Raw genomic sequence first — 17,556 nt, forward strand, 5'->3', positions numbered from 1 at the left:
GACAGTGGTCTTCTCCAGCAAACAAAAAGGTACTAAGAGTTGCTCATGACCTGGTCTACGTTTTCTGAGAGAAGGCAAAAAGAATGGACTGGAAGTGCAGTAGAGAAGCTTCAGGTTGGATAATGGGATTAGAAGGAAAATGTGAACCAACTTCTTTGGAGGTTATTCAAAAAAGGTGAGGCAGTTGTCTGTAACCTCGGGGTCTTTCTTAGAAAACTGAACCCTGGAGAGTCATGAACTGGGCTGGTGTGTGCCAGAGAAGGCATCAGCCCTGAGATGTGCAAGTAGTAGGCACGGGGAGACCTTTGTTTAAGTTCAGACCCCAGGTCTTGCAGATTTAAGTAGAGGAGAGGAGACTCCTCAGTGGGTCCTGGAGGCCAGGTTGTTGGTGTGAGCTCCTGACTTTCAGTGGTAAGTAGTTTTGTCAGCTGCTTTTTTACGCTTTGTCACTCAATCTTAAAAAGACTAGAAGGAAACCTTGAAAGCAGGCATAGGAAGAAGCTGTTGAGTGTGGGATGGGATAACCATGTGACTGCTTTCTGGCTTTCCCTTCTTCATGCCAGAAAGTCACACTGACCATGTCTTGTACTCCTTGGCTGATGGATGAGAGCAGGGACAAAACCAAGTGGGAATATGTCCCTCATTATTACAAACTCATATCTCAGTTGCAGCAGCCCTCTCCACTCTGCTGCCACCTAGCAAATGTTAGTGTACTGTACAGAACTGTGACTCACACATCACATACTGTGCCTGTTTTCCTTCTCTACATTGATGTACAAGAAAAAGGAACTGATGTTTTACTGTTAAGCAGAAGTTGGGCTCTGTAACTGCAGGCACTGCTGTGGAAGTGTGCTGGTGTGTTTATCCAGTACTAACACACCAGGGAGAGCTCACTGCTCAGAAAGCAGCTGTACAGTGCTTTCCTGGCCCTTTGGCAGCCCACATGTCTATGAAGAGGAGGAGGATGTTGTGCAGGAGACTGTATTGCCATAGGATCTGCCAGCTCCGACCAGAGACATCAGTATGTGGAACCTGGTTGGGTTTCTGTGGATTGTCCAGGCAACAGCTGTCCCTTGTGCTCCCTTGAGCTCCAGTGCTTTGCAAGTGTCATCAGATGCCTCCATGGTCACACTCCTCACTACTGAATAATGCATTCCTGGTATCTGTGCAGGAAATGACACCTTATTAAATGTGTTTTTCGGTGGTATTTTCACTTACTCAATTGCAGGATCGAATCATTGATGCTGGGCCAAAGGGCAATTACGCTCGGTTCATGAACCACTGCTGCCAGCCGAACTGTGAGACACAGAAATGGTGTGTGAACGGCGACACGCGCGTCGGGCTCTTCGCAATTGTAAATATCAAAGCTGGTAAGAACCCCACTGTCAGTACCTGCAGTTAAAAGTGTCTCCTGGGAGGAAACGGGAGGGTTTGTAGCTGTAGATTTTTGTTCTCACATAGGCATTCGTTGGACTTGTCACCAGCACTGACATAATGACACACACACATCTGTGCTATAAATGGAGGGTCGCAGTTCAGATTTATAGGGCCAAGAAATGGAATTCAGCATGCCACAGCGTGGGGTCAAATGCCCTTTTCAGTGGGGTTGCACTGAGTTCTCAACCCAGGCAGATCTATCACAGTTGTTACCCTTGTGTACTTACTACAGTCATTTGCAGCAATACATTTCCAAAGTACTTGTACTTGAGCAGTAAGATATCCTGCCCCACAGCTCATTACAACTTGCTTGGTTTTGATCTGCTTTTGTGCCAGGGACGGAGCTGACTTTCAACTACAACCTGGAGTGTTTGGGAAACGGAAAGACCGTTTGTAAATGTGGTGCCCCAAATTGCAGTGGCTTCCTAGGAGTGAGGCCAAAGGTATGACCTCTCCTTTAAGCTTTTGTTCTTCTCAGTCACCTCTTTGCATGGATGTGTGTCATTTGTTGCAGAAGGTTAATCCCGGTTGCAGTGTGGCCAGGAGAATGCTGCTTGAAATGAGTTGAATATTCAAGTTTTCATTCTGAAGAGATCTTTGACCTCAATTATTAGAGCTGCTCTAAGTGATGGCAGGAAATTGTACTTTTCACCAACAGAGTAAATTATTTTTTAACGGGTTTTCTGCTTTTTATCCTGGCAATTTCCATTGCACTTAGAGGAGCAAGGGACAGGCATGGGAAAGACTTCCATCAGGTAACAGAGACCAGGGCTCGACCCATTTCCTAGGTAAAGGCCTGAATAAATTGTGAGCATGCATGGAAAGCCAGCAAACTTGTATGCCTTCAGACTAGAGTAGCTTTAAAGCCAGAAGCTACATGACCATCTTTACTGCAGTAAAAAAGCTCCTTGTTTTCTCCTTCTTTTAATTGAGTGACTCAAGTTTACACATCAGACAGGAATAAGAAATTTGCCCGAGATGTAGTAGAAATATCACTAGCTTTTAGCACTCACTGACTTGAGAGAGCTTCATTTTGTAACTGTAATGTTACAGTAACAAGAATTGATTTCAATTACCTCCTTGTGTGAACTGGTTCTTACTGGGGAAAGGAAACAACAGGAGCAGTTGGCCAAGTTCACAGCTGTCACCAGCTAAATCTATGTCTCAGCTGTTGATTTGTTTCCTGAGCTTCACTAAATCAGTCTGTAATCCTCCTGCTCTGGCATGTAGCTTACCCACAGTGAAGGGTTAAAAGTTCCAGCACACAGTTGTTAAGCCCCATCAGTATATAGGGAAGGTAAGAAGAATTAACTTGTGATTAACAAAAAAATGAATGTCTCTGGAAGCTGTCAGATGAGGGGAATTGCACATCTGATGCATTTAGTTCTTTAAAGTTCAGTTGATTTTGTGCTGCCCCTGTGTTATACGTGGCCTGACTGTAGGTTTTGGCCTGAAATTGTAGGTTGCATGATGAAAATCAGAGAAAGGTCCCTTTACTTGGCTTAAATGTTGTGATGCCTGAGGCGACTCATTCCATCTTGATGAGATGGACTCGGAAACAATACCCAAGAAAACAGTGCCTTGCATTTTTAGAGCTTCCTGAAGATACCTCGAGACAAAACTGATTATACTCAAGTTCACTCTTAAAAGTGACCTTTTTAACTGGGAGTGTGGAAGCTTTGGGAGTCTATTGTACTGCAGTAAGTGGGAATCACTTAGTTCAGCTGTTAGACTTTGCTTAGACATTCAAATTAGCTGTGAAAGGTTTTCCTTGTTCTCTTTGTTAATTAGATGGCCAGGTACTAGGTGCTGAGAATGGATGGAATAGTTCAGGTGGAGTGATTGCATTTTCAGTGATAAGAAAGGCTTGATTTGTCCCCATTGTCACTGTGGGTGATGGTTTGAAAACAGAAATACCCACATGTGAAGGGAAAGGAAACAGTCAAGAGATGTACCTCCCTGGTGGCAGGATGGCTGGGCACCCAGCACTCCTGCTGAGTTCTCAAATCCCAGGCCTAGAGACAAAGATTTCTAAATGCTTTGGTGGTTTTTGGTTTTAATCCTGATAGGAGAGGGATGAACACAGTGCCCAATATTTATGCAGAATAAAGGATACAAAAAGTGTACCCATAGACATGGTCCCAGCACACAGGTGTTCTGCCTGGAGAGTGCATACTGGGACACAAAGGTGTGTGCAAAACAGCATAAAATTTAGCTCGTGTCTGTTTAAAGAAACTGAACTAAGAGAGCTTTGATAAGGTCACTGGCTGGGGACAGGTAGCAGCATCTTTGTGGAATTGAGTGCTGGGGAGGTTTAGCCTGGAGAGGATCCAGGCTGAGGTCTGAGCTTGAAGGGAGGAGGAGGAAGCCTGAGGCCAGAGTAGAGAGCACTTAAGCTGTTTAGATATCAGTCTCGGGACCAGTTGTCCTTAGTTCGTTGCTGCTGTAGCACAGCTGTCTGGAATTGTGGTAATTGAACTGTACTGATGGCATAAAGATGTCAGATATCATGGGTGTGGGAGCAGGAGAGGATGGGGCAGTTGTAAAGGGAATAACAGGGTATAACTGGGAATAGAGCTCAGAAATTCGGTACAACAGTGAGGGTGATGGCAGAAGAGATCTGCTGAGGGAAGGTCGTCAACAAGCAGTCGTGGTGGTGAGGGAGCTGTGTGCAGTCCAGCTGCTGCAGGCTGAGCTGTGAAAAAGGCTGGTGGTGCTTTGGGAAGGACTCCCTGTTCTTTGGGAGAAGCGTTGATGGCCTGTGAGGCATCAGCTGAAGTAGTGTGTGTGATTCTGTGACTTGTGCTGGGGAGAAATAAGCTCAATAGGGACAGGGAGAAGCCATTAGGAAGACGGAGGGTGCAGGCCATGAAAGTGTTTGCTTTTGGGGAAGGGGAGTGTGTCCTGATGGTTACTGCAAGGAGAAGGAAAAAGTTCTGCTGGAAAAGAGCAGCATTGAGCCAAGAACAGATAGGTCTAAAGAGATCACAAATGAATTCAGAGTGAAAATGGAAAGAGGAATATCAAAAAGTGCAGGAAGGCCTGAGAGACTCCTCACTGAGCCACGGGCGCAAGGAGACCTGACTGCTGTGACTGAGGTCCTGAGGAGTCTGAGAGGTGGCACAAGCTCAATGACACCAGGCAGGCCCTGGCCTCTCACTCTGCTGTTGCTGGCTGTCTCTTTGCCATGTTTAACCAGGCTTTGGTGCTGGGCTTCCAGGCTCTTCCAGAAAACCCTCCAAAACAGCCAACTATGTGCCATAGTAAATTGGTTGCCAGCTATCGAGCAGCGCTGCAGTCACGCTACGTATGTTTGAGGTGGGGTTTTTATTTGCAGGTGTTGCAGTTATCCCAATTGTAGCAGGAAGGGAACAGATGGAAGGGGCAGGGACTGCATTGACTGACATTGTCTCTCCTGCAGAGCCAGCCCAACCTCACGGAGGAGAAATCCAAGAAGCTGAAAAGACGGCCGCAGATGAAGCGCAGGTCGCAGGCCGAGGTGATGAAGGAGCGAGAGGATGAGTGTTTCAGCTGTGGGGACGGAGGGCAGCTGGTTTCTTGTAAGAAGTCAGGCTGCCCCAAGGTGTACCATGCAGACTGCCTCAACCTGACCAAGAGACCTGCAGGTCAGTGCTCTGCTGGGCTCTGCTTGGGCCATGATGTTGGCTCGAGGTGTCAGGGCGCTGCTCATCACATTGCACTCACTTCGTACTATCTTCACATTTACAGAAATCTTTTTCACTTGAACAGACCTTGTGGCCCACACAACAGGACTCTGGCTTGCATCCCACTGTGAATGCAAAAAGATGAATTCATTGCTGAAGGGGGAGCTGGTCCTTGCCTGAGAATCACAGAACAGTAGGAGTTGGTGCTTGTGAGCTGACCCCATCCTTAGGGCCTGGCAAAGGACAGTCCCAACAGTAGTTGAGGATGTTGGCTTCTCAGATTGGCCATTTTCCCAAAGTTGAAGACAACTGAGTGAGTTGAATAGGGAAAAGTGCTGATGTGAAGTAGGAGTTGGAGTTACATGTCTGAATAGCCATGAGCTCGTCTTTAAGGAAGAGAAAGGTATTAAAACACATCCTAGTTTGTTGTGATATGAGGGCAGAAGTTTGAAATAAAAAGAGTACTCAAAAAAGTACTTCTAGGTGGGTGCAGAGAAAGAAGTAGGCTCCCTCTGAGTGATCAAACAGCTCTGAGTTCAGGATCTGTTCTGTTAGAGAGAAATATTTAAGTTGTGTTTAAAAGCCTGATGTCTGCCAGGCCAAGAGGATGGAGAAGCTGATAAGGGATCAAGTGCCTAAAGATTTAAAAGATAAGAATATCAACAGTACTAGATTACAAGTTTTTATGTAGGACAACTCATCAGATCTAATTTAGGGGGTTTTGCTAAGACAATAGACTTGGCTAATAAAGGCAACTGCATTGTAGTAATTTGTTTAGGAGGCTGTAAATCTTTTGATTTAAACACTCAAGGCATTGTCACAGTCAGTAATTCTTTGTACAGCTCTGCACAGTGTTTTCTGAGCACGTGGGAGGCTGAGAGACATGGAACCAAGTGGGCTCTGAAAGTAACTGCCAGGAGAGTCACTGCCACGGTGTTTGTGTGGCGTGCACGGGGAGCCAGAACTGGGCACTCAGCACCTCTAGTGGTGCTTTGGCAGAAGGTGCAGAAGGAGTAGTAGCATGTTTTGTAGATGACAGAACTTAGGTGTGTGCATGTGTTACTATTTGGGGGAGCATTTATACAGGAGAGCTTGAGTTGCTCATGGACCAAACCCTGTAAGGGAGCAGCAGGAATCACCTTTCTGCCCATTCTTGTGTGCCAAGACAAGCTGTAATGTCCCGGGGCAGGTTTTCCCCTGCTTTAAAGTCTCCAATAAAGGAGAACCCAGCCTTTATCCTGTTCCCCTGCTTTCCATTTGAAAAGTTTTTCCTGACAGCCCGACTTGAAAAAAACAAAGGATTGTCATCTCTCTGTCAGCCATTTTTTACATACTGGGAGGCTGTTGTCCCTTTGGTCCTTTCCCAGATTAAACAAACAGCCTCTTATTGCAGCTCTTACTTTCTAAAATGATTCTTCTTGGTCTACTCTGGTCTGTGTCCCACTTGCCTACACATTTTAAAGCTGTGGTAAGGAGCATTTTGACAGTATAGCAGCCAAAGTCTCGCCAACACCAACAAAAATATGTCATTTTAATGTTAGTTATACATATCATTTCCCAGGAAATGAGATTTGAATTGTTTTGCAAAAATAACTTACCTATTTGATGTATGTTTTGTGATTTGCCCTGTTATCCTCGAGTCCTTGTGTTGATCCCTTTTCATTTCTCATTTCATTTCTTCCACAGTCCTGCTTTACACTGGTCTTAATTTAATTGCAGCTTGTTGGTGTGAGAGCATCTGTCCAGTTTAAACTCTCAGCCTGTCTAACCAGTCCCTCACACCCTTGTTGTTAGCCCCTGCACTTCTGTAAGAGTATTTGTTGTTCTGCTTCCAGAGGTTTCAATTGAAATAGGCTCCTGAAGGATTTCATAGGAAACACGTCCTCAGTTTGCCAGAAGACTGTTAACAGCTGTTTTTTGAGAAGCATTTTCAGTTAGTTGTAGCTATTTTACTCTTTTTTACACAGGGGTTGCTATACTCGTAGCCATCTCCTCAGAGTATTGTGCAGGACATGAAAGGTTCAGCACTTTTTACTTCAAATGTTTCCTCTGTCATGGGCATTGCTGTGGAGTAATTGGAATTTCCTGCTTGTTTGCATGTTACTAATTGTGTGATCTTACTTCTAAGAGCTCCAGGCTGTCTCTGGAGAGGCTGTTTATTCATTAGTCCTTTTATCCTGTCAAAGACCATTACAGTGGTCTAATAGGATTTATCCTTCCTGCAACATACTGACAGGTTTGCACATACTTTATTTTCTATCTCTACGTATGACCTCTGTAATAATAATCTCAGAGTCTTTCCAGTGGCCAAAGTGAGTATTGCATGTGGTTTGCTGAGTTGCTGATGCTGAGGGAGGGAGCAGCAACACCCTGGGCTGCAGCACCGTGAGCCTGGAAGAGGGAAAACCACAAGTAGTGTTGAACATTCCCACTCTGAAAAGGATACTGAAGAACTGGAAAAGACTCAGAAAAGTGGTGCACATATTTTGAGACTGGAACAGAAGCCTTGGATTGGCTTGAAAGAAGGGGAAAAACATGTTATGTGTTGTCTTTAACCCCAGGGGAAAAGCAGTATGAGAGAGGGGAATGGAAAGCTGAATGGTTGCACAAGTGCATGGAGAAGTGCCAACAGCTGCTCAGCGCTGTGCTGCCAGCACACTCCCTTCCAGCCTCCCTGGAAAAGATCTGGTAGCCAAAGACACAGATAGATGAGCCTGGTTCAGGGAGGCTGGTGTCCACAGCTGCCCTTCATCACCCATTCTGCTCTGAGCCAGGGCTGCTCTGCAGGGCACCCTGGGGTGAGGGGGTGTTGGGGAGGAGCATGGAGACAGGAGGCATGTTCGGAAAGAGCCGTGCTGATCCTGCGGTGAGAGGTCAGGAGCTTGACGTCATGTATCCTGGGTGCAAATGGTCTCACTGTTCCTTGTGTCCATGAACTGGTGAGGAGTGTTTGGTAGAGACAGCAGCAGCCTTGACTGGAGGAGCAGTGGCTGACCCGGTGAGTTCATCTACCAATGAGAGAAACAGCAATTGCTGAAGTGTAATGTTACTTTATTCCTCTGTGGTGTTGATGCTGATGGTGAATGGATTCAGCGTGGACTTGTTGCTTCTCAGGGAGGAGCTTGGCTTCTTGTTAAAGAAGTACATGTTAAACAGTATTTTTGTCAAGGCCATGCACAGAGGTTGAGGAAGATGCCTCTGAGTAGAGACAATAGAAGCTTACTGCTGCCCTCTCACTTCTTCTTTCTGATAAACAGGAAGGCAGATTATTGGCCCAGAATTAACCAAGACTTAGATGAACCTGACTCATCTGTTTAGAAAGTCCATTGGATGTATTATACACAGATGCCACTGTTGTCTGTGGAAGTCAGAGGCACGGAGCTGTGCAAGATGCAGGTGTCTGCGCTTCCCTTGGTGCCCTTGTTGGCTAGTGTCCTGCTGGAGCCAGATGGTCTGACCTGCAGTGGCCTGTGGCCACCAATGATTTAACATTGCCTTTGTTGCTTATAAGGAAGGATTCAGGTTCCTACTAACTGCCTGTTGAGCCTGGGAGCTCTGGCACAAATGGAGGAGGACATGTAGAACTGTATGGGAATGTTTCAGGGGTGTTTCCACTTTCCCTTGAACTCCCTTTGCAGCTGGGCTTTGGGTCTCTTTCCCCTTGTACCACTCCTAAAAGGTATGTCTTTTCTCCTGTGTCTGTGCTGCAGGAAAATGGGAGTGCCCATGGCATCAGTGTGATATGTGTGGTAAGGAAGCAGCTTCCTTCTGTGAGATGTGCCCCAGGTCCTTCTGCAAGCAGCACCGCGAAGGCATGCTCTTCATCTCCAAGCTGGACGGACGTTTAAGCTGCACTGAGCACGATCCCTGTGGGCCTAATCCTCTAGAGCCAGGAGAAATCCGTGAGTATGTGCCTCCCATAGGAGCCCTTGATAATGGTGAGGACGCTCAGCCAGCAGAGCAGCCACCTGCAGACACAGACCTGAGCGTTCAGCCTCTGGACAGCCTACCTCAGTCTGTGGCTCTCAGACTGCAGTCACCAGAAAAGCCCCCTGCCACCCTAGCACTGAGGCTGCCACCATCAGATAAGCCCCCCACCACCCTGGCCCTGAGGGTGCAGCCATCAAACAAGCCCCCCACCACCCTGGCCCTCAAGCTGCCTCCTCCAGACAAACCACCTGCCACCCTGGCGCTGCGACTGCCACCGTCGAATAAACCCCCCACCACCTTGTCGCTGAGGCTGAAGCCCTCCAACAAACCCCCCACCACCCTCTCGCTCCGGCTGCAGCCTTCAGACAAACCTCCCACCACCCTGTCGCTCCGCCTGCAGCCGGCAGACAGGCCCCAGGCTGCCCTGTCCCTAAGGCTGCAGGCAGAGAAGCAACCCATCATCGTGGCGCTGAAGCCTCAGCAGCCTGACAAACCTCCCAGCAACGCGGTGCTGTGGCCGCTGGACGAGGCCCCAGGCGACACCTCGCAGCCTGACCAGCCCGGCAAATCTCCTCCCGGAGCTCCGCGGTCGTCGGACGAGTCGCTCGTTCCCGCTGGTGCCCTGCAGCTCCAGCTGTCGGACGAGCCTCCCGCCGCCCCTGAGGCTGTGGAGCTGCCGGACAGTTCTTTCACTGACACTGAGACCCTGCAGCCTGAGCTGCTGGATGAGTTCCCACCCAAGTGTCTGCGTCCTCAGCTGTCGGACAGGCTCCTGGCCGGCGCTGCGGGGACCCTGCAGGCCCAGCCGGTGGATGAGCCTCCGGCAGAAGATCAGCTTCAGCCGTTGGACAGAGCACAGAGTTTGCAGCCTCAGTCTGTGGAAGAGGCTCCCAGCTCCGTGGTGCCGCAGGTCTCAGCATTGGAGATGGCTCCTGGTCCCGAGGTGCTGTGGCCTCTGCCTGGTGAAAAAGTCCCCGGCTCCCTGGTCTCCCGGATCCTGCCCGTGGAGAAGGCTCCTGGATCGGCCGTGCCGTGGCCCCCGCCTCTGGAGAAGGCCTCCTTCTCTGAGGCAGCGCGGGTCCCAGCTGTGGAGAAGGCTCCCAGCTCTGGGGCACCCCATCCCCTGCCACCGGAGAAGGCTCCTGCCTCGGGTGTGCGGATCCTGCCCACGGAGAAGGCTCCCAGCTTAGGGACGCCACGGCCTCTGCCTCCAGAGAAGGCCCCTGGCTCCCGGTCACCGCACATCCTGCCCGTGGAGAAGCCTCTCGGCTCAGGGGCGCTGCGGATCCCGCTCACGCAGAAGGCGCTCGCCCCTGGGGTGCTGCGGCCCCTGCCTCCAGAGAAAGCTGCTGAACCCGGGACCCTGCGGGTCTTGCCTTCAGACAAGGCTCTCGGCTCCGGGGTGTCTCGACCTCAGCTCTTGGAGAGGCCTCTCACTCTTACAGCCCCGTGGCCTCAGGCATCGGACAAGCTGGCCGCTGCCGTGGCTCCTCGGCCTCAAGCCCTGGACAAGCCGCTGGCCGCATCGGCTCCTCGGCTGTTGCTGTCGGAGAAGGCGCTGCGGCCCGTCGACCAGAACGCTCAGCCGATGGAGAGAGGAGCCCCGGCCGTGGAGCTGAGTCCCCAGCAGAAAGAGAGGACCATGTTAGCTGGCGAGCAAATCTCTTGGTCTGCTGGGAAGGCAGTGGCGCATGTCGGACAGGTACCTTGGCCTGCAGAGAAACTACAGACGCATGAGCAAACCCACTGGCCCACTGCAAAAGCCCTGACGCCTGCAGAGCAGCCTCCCCGGACAGCAGAGAAACTACCAGAGCCGACCCTTCAGCCCAGCTGGGAAGTTGCCTCTGGCCCCGCAGAGCAAACCCCTTGGACGTCAGAGAGATTGCGTGCGTTCGAGCAGACCCCTCGGCCGGCCAGGGAAGCGCCGGTGCCCCCGGAGCAGATGCAGTGGCTTGTGACGAACATTCAGGCAATTGACCAGATTTCTTGGCTGAGTGGAAAAGTACAGCCTCCTCGGGGGCAGGACCCTTTGCCTGAGCAAAACACAGCGCTAACCCGTAACCAGGATTCTGTCTGTCGTGAGTTGGCCGACTCAGAGCCAAAGTGAGGTTGGTGAATATGGGAGGCAGGTTTCAGTCTTTTAATGTTTAGGGAGGGGAAAAAAATCTTTGGTTTGTTTTTTTTATTCACTTCCCTGAGCCCAGCCCCTAACCCATGCACATCCCATCCATATTCTCTCTTGACGTGAGCAAGGACATTGTCTTAAGTCTGAGTGTGGCCCAGCCGAAGGGAGAGGACATCCGTGACCTTTTCCTTTTACAAATGGTAAAGCTGAAATAAAAGAGTCCACTCTGGGTAAAAATCTCCAATTCCACTGAAACGGTCACGTTACCGATCCAGCGTGTTCGAGCTCCAGGTCTGATTCGTAGGCGGGTTCCCAGGTGCAGCTCGGGGCCTCGCTCTTGTTACTGCGTTTAGAGGAAGCAGATGAGGCGGCCTGGCGTGGGACTGGAGAGGTTTCAGGGATCAGGAGGTGAGCAGTGAGGTGTAGGCCCTTGCCGGACTCTGTGGAAGCAGGGAAGGGGTTTGTCTGTCGTCTGCCCGGGTCTGCGTCCCTGCAGGGTGTTGCTTTGCGAAGTCTGTCTGTGCGCTCGCTGGGCCGTGCTGCGTGCGGGGGCCGCTGAAGGACAGGTGTCATCTCCAGCCAGGGTGGGAGAGGAGCCCGCTGCACTCGTCCCGTGCAGTTTCTCCAGCAAGTCAGTATCCATTCGAGCTCCTTTGTACAGAGCTGAGGCTGGACAGGCCCAAGGAAGAGAAAATCTGGAGGAGGTCAGGGAAAACAGATTTTGGAAGAAGCCGTCTGGCAGTTTTTTCATTCTTGTGTCTTAATCCTTTAGCCCAGGACACAGGGAGTGTTTCCTGCACTTGAAAACATTGTGACCTATAAAGCAGCAATAGCAGGGCAGGGCAGAGTGGGTGTCCCCAAGGTGCTGCGCACTGCCCTGGCAGGGTGGCCGTTCTCTCTTTCCTGTTTCCATCCACTTTCCTCTTGACTTCTGTTGTCACCGCGAGCCCGCAGACTGAGCAATCTTTTCTCTCCTTGCCTCAGACATGTTCAGGACGTGTTTGCATGATGCCTGGTCTTCCCAGCAGCAGGACGCGCTGCCGAGCTGCGAGTGAAGCGTGTACCGTTGGCCACGCAGCGCGGAGGCAAGGGATGCCGTAGCTCTGTCAGGACCCGTCTCAACACCTTCCCCTTGGGTAGCTTCTGGCTTAACTCTTCTACAACCAAAGGAGACTTGAAGTACCTGGACGGCGTTGGTGTGTGTGCGTGCGTGTGTGTGTCTGTGTGTATGTGTCCTTCCAACCGAACAGTAGTTCTCACACTGGAACTCAGTGGGCTCCAGCAGCTGGCTGGCTTTTATTTTTTCCTTTTCTCCCTTTTCCAGTTAAGGAGACGTTTATTACCTGCTGGTCATGGGGCTGGTGGTCACACTAAGCCTGATGCAAGCCGTTTACTGAAGCGTTGAGACAGAAGTTGGCTTGGCCGTGGTACTCATGGGGCAAGCAGTAGAGTCCCAGGGCCCTGCAGAGCGAGCACGGGCAGTCCGCGGGTGGGAGGAGGAGGATGGGCCTGCCGGGCTGTGTGGGGTCGGGTCCTGCTGAGGAAACGCTGCTCATCAGCACAGCACGCTCTCCCACTCCCACAACACCTTACCTCCGTGGTTTGCCCGAGCTCCGCCGATCCGGGCACCGCAGCCTCGGATCTCTGTGCCCGCCACCAGACCTTTGCAGAGCTCCAGTGTATCCTTCTCCTTCCAGGCAGGTCCCTTCCCAGAGAGGGAGGGTTCAGCTCCAGGCTGAGCCTCTCCCTCCGTGATGGGAGCAGGTCCTTGCTCCCGCCTGGCTTGCAGGCGCCCGCTGCTCCCAGAGCAGACGGCACAAGCTTTGCAGCTCCCTACGAAGGGAGGCAGGCGCTTGTGCCGAGATAAACCCCAGTCCCTTCTCCTGTCCTGATGCACACACCTCAAGACAACGTCCTGCTGCAAAGGCCGGGTGTGCTGGGCACGAGGGGACATTACCAGTGCTGTGGTGCATCTCTTCTCTAGTCCAAATCATTTCAGAGCCTTTGTAGAATAGCTAGAGACTTCAAAAAGCTTCATGGCTTGATGGAAACTTACTGTTTAATGTTGTCTGTTGATGATTTGTTTTTTCCGGGAAGACTGGCAGGTCAGTTCCTGCTTGCTGCTGAAACTGGGGAGATGCAAGCAGCTTGTGTTTCTGCGTGACTCCTGCACAAAGGGAATCAGGACAACTCCTCAGAGCCATTGAGAGAGAAGAGAATCTAAGGGCATTCATTCACTTTTTTCTTTTTTAAACAAAGTTAAAACAAACAGATAATGACGTTCAGTATATTGAGTATTTATCATGTGTGAGAAGGAAAATAAACCTCGAATTTACATTTATAGGCCTTTCCCATGAGCTGGACTTAGTCATGTAGATTGTGTAAGTAGGGTTACCTCCGTGCCAGCCACCCAGCCAGCTACAGCTGTAACCAGAAAGGTATCTGCTCTGCTCTGTCCACCTCCGCTTTGCTTTGTCACGTGTTAACTCTAGTTACTTGTTTCATGAAAAATAAACTGTGAATATTTTTGGTGCAGGCTTTTTTAAATCTGTAAAATGGAGAAGTTCTCAGTGAATTCTCGTAAGTGCAGGTTTGAAAAGAATCACTTCTCTAAATGGTGTGCTCCCGTCGTAGGGTGTGAGGTTCACGGCAGCAGCAGCCTTTCACGCCGCGGGCTCTTACTCTAAAGCTTGTTTTGAACAGTGAACGTGGATTGAAGCGTTGCATGGCATTTCAAACCCACAGCCTTATTCCTTGCATCTGACCGTACCCCATCTCTCTTCTTGACTCCCTTCATGCCTTTTCCACGAGGATCCAGGTTTCTGACTTGCTACCTTCCAGCTACCCTCAGAAGGGTGACTTCAGCATAGCTGGGAGGCTGCTCGGTCAAATTGGTATTGGCAAACGTTGTTAAAGGAGGAAGCCAGTGAGCTACTCTTCTCTCCTTGCCCTGGTCAGGGCCCTGGGGGCTGCTCTGTCACATCAGGAGAGCTTGCAGAGACATCAGTGATGCTGTTGGGAATGGCTGGTTGTGCCAGGTCACCTCAGCAAGACAGGCAAGGAAGGGAGGACCAGCATGGTCTGAAAAGCAGCTCTGGGGAACAAAACCCTCACGAAGGAAATGGGCTCTTTAGCACTTGAGGTGACTCACTGCTGGTGGCACTGCTCTGAAGGAGCAGAAGGAGATGTCTGCACCAAAGTAGTCGGGTTCCTTTTCTGCAGTTCATTGCTGGCAGTTTGAATCACTGGGGGTTTCTAAGGTAGAAGGAAGTGGCAGAGAACATGTACCCCTGGCAGACCGCTCCTGTGGGAATGGGGGTTCTGCAGCTCTGATGTGGCCTCCCCGAGCCCTTGCTCTCGACTCAACCAGCTCTGCAGCTGCGTGGCCAAGGCCTTTGGGCTTTTTTTGCTGCTTTGGAGGTGTTGATCACCTGGCCACTAACAGTCATAATTGCACCCAAGGTGAGCAAGATGTGACTCGTGTTGGTTCACTGTTGTGGAGGGTTGTAGACGCAGGATCAAGGCTGTTATTATTTCTACTCAAAGCCGTGTCCCTTTTCCATCTGTCCCTGGGAGGGTCACGGGAGCTTCCTGGGGCCATCAGCCACAATGGTTCCCCCTTCCCGGTTCTGAAGGGGATGAAGGGTTTACTCCCATAGAAATGCTGGTTGACATCCTTGCTGTCAGGATAGCCTGGCAGCTCCTGCTCAGCACACTGGGCTGGGGTGACCAGGTGTGTGTGAGCAGGACCTTCTTCAGTGGTGGATTTGCTCATTGGGCAGAGAGTCCCAGTAGGTCTTTGGCAAGAGAGAAGCTCTGGTGAGGGGTAACAGGGTGGGCAGGAGCACCTGTGGGTCCGGCCTCCAGGCAGGGCAGGAGGGTTGCAGAGGAGGAGATAACTGCTGGGCTGGGACGTGTGGGCAGGAGAGCAGTAGGCACGGGACACTGTCCTGCATGGCCTGTCCCATCGGCACCAGCTCAGGGCTGGTGCCCCCTGTCGGGCAAGGCTCTGCTGCTTCTGGCAGAAAAGTGACTGCTGTGAGGGATCGTCTCCTACGCCACATCTTCAAAGTAGCTCATGGTGGCTTGCTTTATTGCTCTTCTCGAGTTAAGCCTTTTCCTAGTTAAACCCCACAAGAACCAGATTCGCTTCAGTGCAGAAAGTATCCAGGTGGTACTGTGGGAGCAGGCGTTACAGCTTGGGGTTAAACCCCCCACAGGCACAGGCATCGCCTCAAAGGGGTGGCTGTGGAAATCCAGGTGAGCGAGATGGTCGAACCCAAAGGACAGAAATGTACTGAGAGGAGATGATGCAGATTGAGGGTGCTAAAAGAGCTTCAGAGAAAAAAAAACAGGGTGAAAAAGAAAGGAAAAGCAACTGTAACCCTGGTGCATGTCAGCAGCTGGCTGACCTGAGCACGCTGTGGCTGCACACTGCCCCTGCCCAAGCAGGGGGGTTGTTTGAGAAACCTCAGACCTTCAACACCTCCCGTTTATTTTTACTTTCAGCCTTAACTTCTGATTTTGCTTGATGTTTCGAATAACCATAATTGTAACCTGCTTGTAATGTGCTTTGCCCTAAATTACTGATGAGGCTTTTCAGCCTTTGCCAGCCAGTGAGTGTTAAAGCAAAGTGGCAAACCTTGCAGCTGAAAATGCAGAGGGGGGCCGGGGAGGGCTCCTACTGTGTTTGATCACCCTGACTCCCTCACTCGGGCTTTGTCCGCGCTAATTACCCCCAGCTGTGGTTGGGATAACGCTGGTGGCAGCATTCTCAGCCCAGGCAGCATTCTTCTCAGCCCAGGCGGTTCCTCTTGCAGCAGTGTGGCCGGGTTGATGGGTGCTCCCAGGGCCTGGGAGATGGGGTGCTGAAGCTTGGAGACCCGCTGCACCGTTTGCCTGGCTTCAGCCGAGGTCTGGCCTACGTGGTGGCAGTGCCCTCGCTCAGCAGCAGGTGGGGAAAGGCCAGATGGGCTGCTCCAGCTCCTCCAAAGCAGCCCGAGCAAAGCCCGGTGCGAGGGGACGGGACGGTGTGTGTCAGCTTGGGCTGGGGAAGTGGCGGGGAGGGACAGGCCCTACAGCACTGAATCTACCTCCTAGGGAAATCTGAGAAATGGGGTTTGCTACGTCCTATTTCAAGGTAAAGTTTTAATCAGTTTGCCCTTGGCGAAGCGCTTGGGCTATTGTGGTGCTATTGTAAACCGTTGGGCAGCTTAGCACAGCACAGTAGGGCTGAGCCCGCGGCTCCTGGCCAGCGGGATGGTGGTTCCCTCACCCGCTGAACCCCCTGCCCCGAGAGCTGGCACCGGGCTTTGGTGTGTGTGAGTGAAGCAGGATGAGGCAGGACTTGGTTCCTTCGATCTGTGATGGGTTTGAGGCTCGAACCAGTGTGCCAGTGGGCCCCGTGGGCGCGGGGAGCGAGAGGAGCCCCACGGAGCAAGGCAGCGGCCGCTAACTGCATGTTCTGTGTGTCCCTTGGTACTGAGCTGGTTTCAGTTTCTGGGTTGTCTGGTTTGGGTTTTTTTTTTCCCCCCTGATGTTTCCGAGTTGTTGACTTCAAGGAACTGGGTTTTGTGTATTTTTTTAGACACTGGGAACTTGTTAAAAGGAAAAGCGGCAGCAGTGGGAGGCTCGAGGTGGAGCGTGGCTGCAGCTGAGGGCGGCCCTGGCCGGGGGAGTGGGAGGAGGTCAGATGTGTCACGGGTACTGTGCCTGGCTTTGAATGTCCCCTGCCACCCTCTGTCGCCACGTGCTCTCTCTGGAGCCCTGGCTGCCACCGTGGCTGGGGGTCCCGAGGAGGAAGGACACGTGGGGTCACCCGTGGCAGTGGCAAAAGTTGGGCTGAGGCTGCGAGCGGGAGCTTCGCTCAGAGAGGGGGGAGGCCCTTGGGGTGAGCAGCCCCGTGCTGCGCTCCTCTCCCAGTGAGCCGTCCCACGGCATGGCAGCGGAGGGGAAGCCCCTGCAGGGTGCTGGCACGCGGGAGAGGCGAGGGGCTGCCTGGCGGGGGCCGGGTGGGCACTGGGGTTGGCACTGCGTGGGGAACGCAGCGGTGCTCGGCCCGGGCTGGGACTGGTCTGTTGGTTCTAAGCGGCGATGGCAGAGCGGGTGAGAGAAACCTACATATTTCCAGCATGTATATTATTTTTAGAAGAGGGAGAGGGGAGTCCTGGACCATTGATTACTTTCATTTTGCTCCCCTTAGACTGTTGGCTGTGTATGTGAAACTTATAATGAAAAGAGGGTTGCCCTGCCCAGGTGCTCCCAGAACATGTACTGTAATTCTTTGTATATAGAAGAAAAATTACTGTAAAGTAAAGTTTAACTTTACTCTGGATGTCCTGTTGTGGTTTGTCTTGGCGAGTGGGGGGAAGCGTGGCAGTGCCCAGGTAGCCGGGCCAG

At 51.5% G+C, this 17,556-nt stretch overlaps 1 protein-coding gene across 4 annotated transcripts in view; it reads left to right on the plus strand.

The window, feature by feature from the left end:
• NSD1 (nuclear receptor binding SET domain protein 1) overlaps positions 1–17,491 on the plus strand; it is a 63,651-nt gene extending 46,160 nt beyond the window's left edge. The window contains exons 20-24 of one of the 4 annotated variants that reach the window (XR_009819255.1): positions 1,229–1,370; positions 1,774–1,880; positions 4,859–5,063; positions 8,813–11,565; positions 12,142–12,228. Coding sequence is in view for 3 of the 4 variants with exons in the window: in XM_062002370.1 (XP_061858354.1) it covers positions 1,229–1,370; positions 1,774–1,880; positions 4,859–5,063; positions 8,813–11,139 (2,781 nt within the window). In the remaining variant the exon portion in view is untranslated. Of the gene's footprint in view, positions 1–1,228; positions 1,371–1,773; positions 1,881–4,858; positions 5,064–8,812 lie in introns of all 4 variants that reach the window. The other 3 variants (XM_062002372.1, XM_062002370.1, XM_062002371.1) reach the window with 3 other exon arrangements.
• Positions 17,492–17,556: the final 65 nt, after the last annotated feature.

The sequence above is a fragment of the Colius striatus genome, chromosome 9 (genome assembly GCF_028858725.1).
Source record: "Colius striatus isolate bColStr4 chromosome 9, bColStr4.1.hap1, whole genome shotgun sequence".
NCBI lineage: Eukaryota > Metazoa > Chordata > Aves > Coliiformes > Coliidae > Colius > Colius striatus.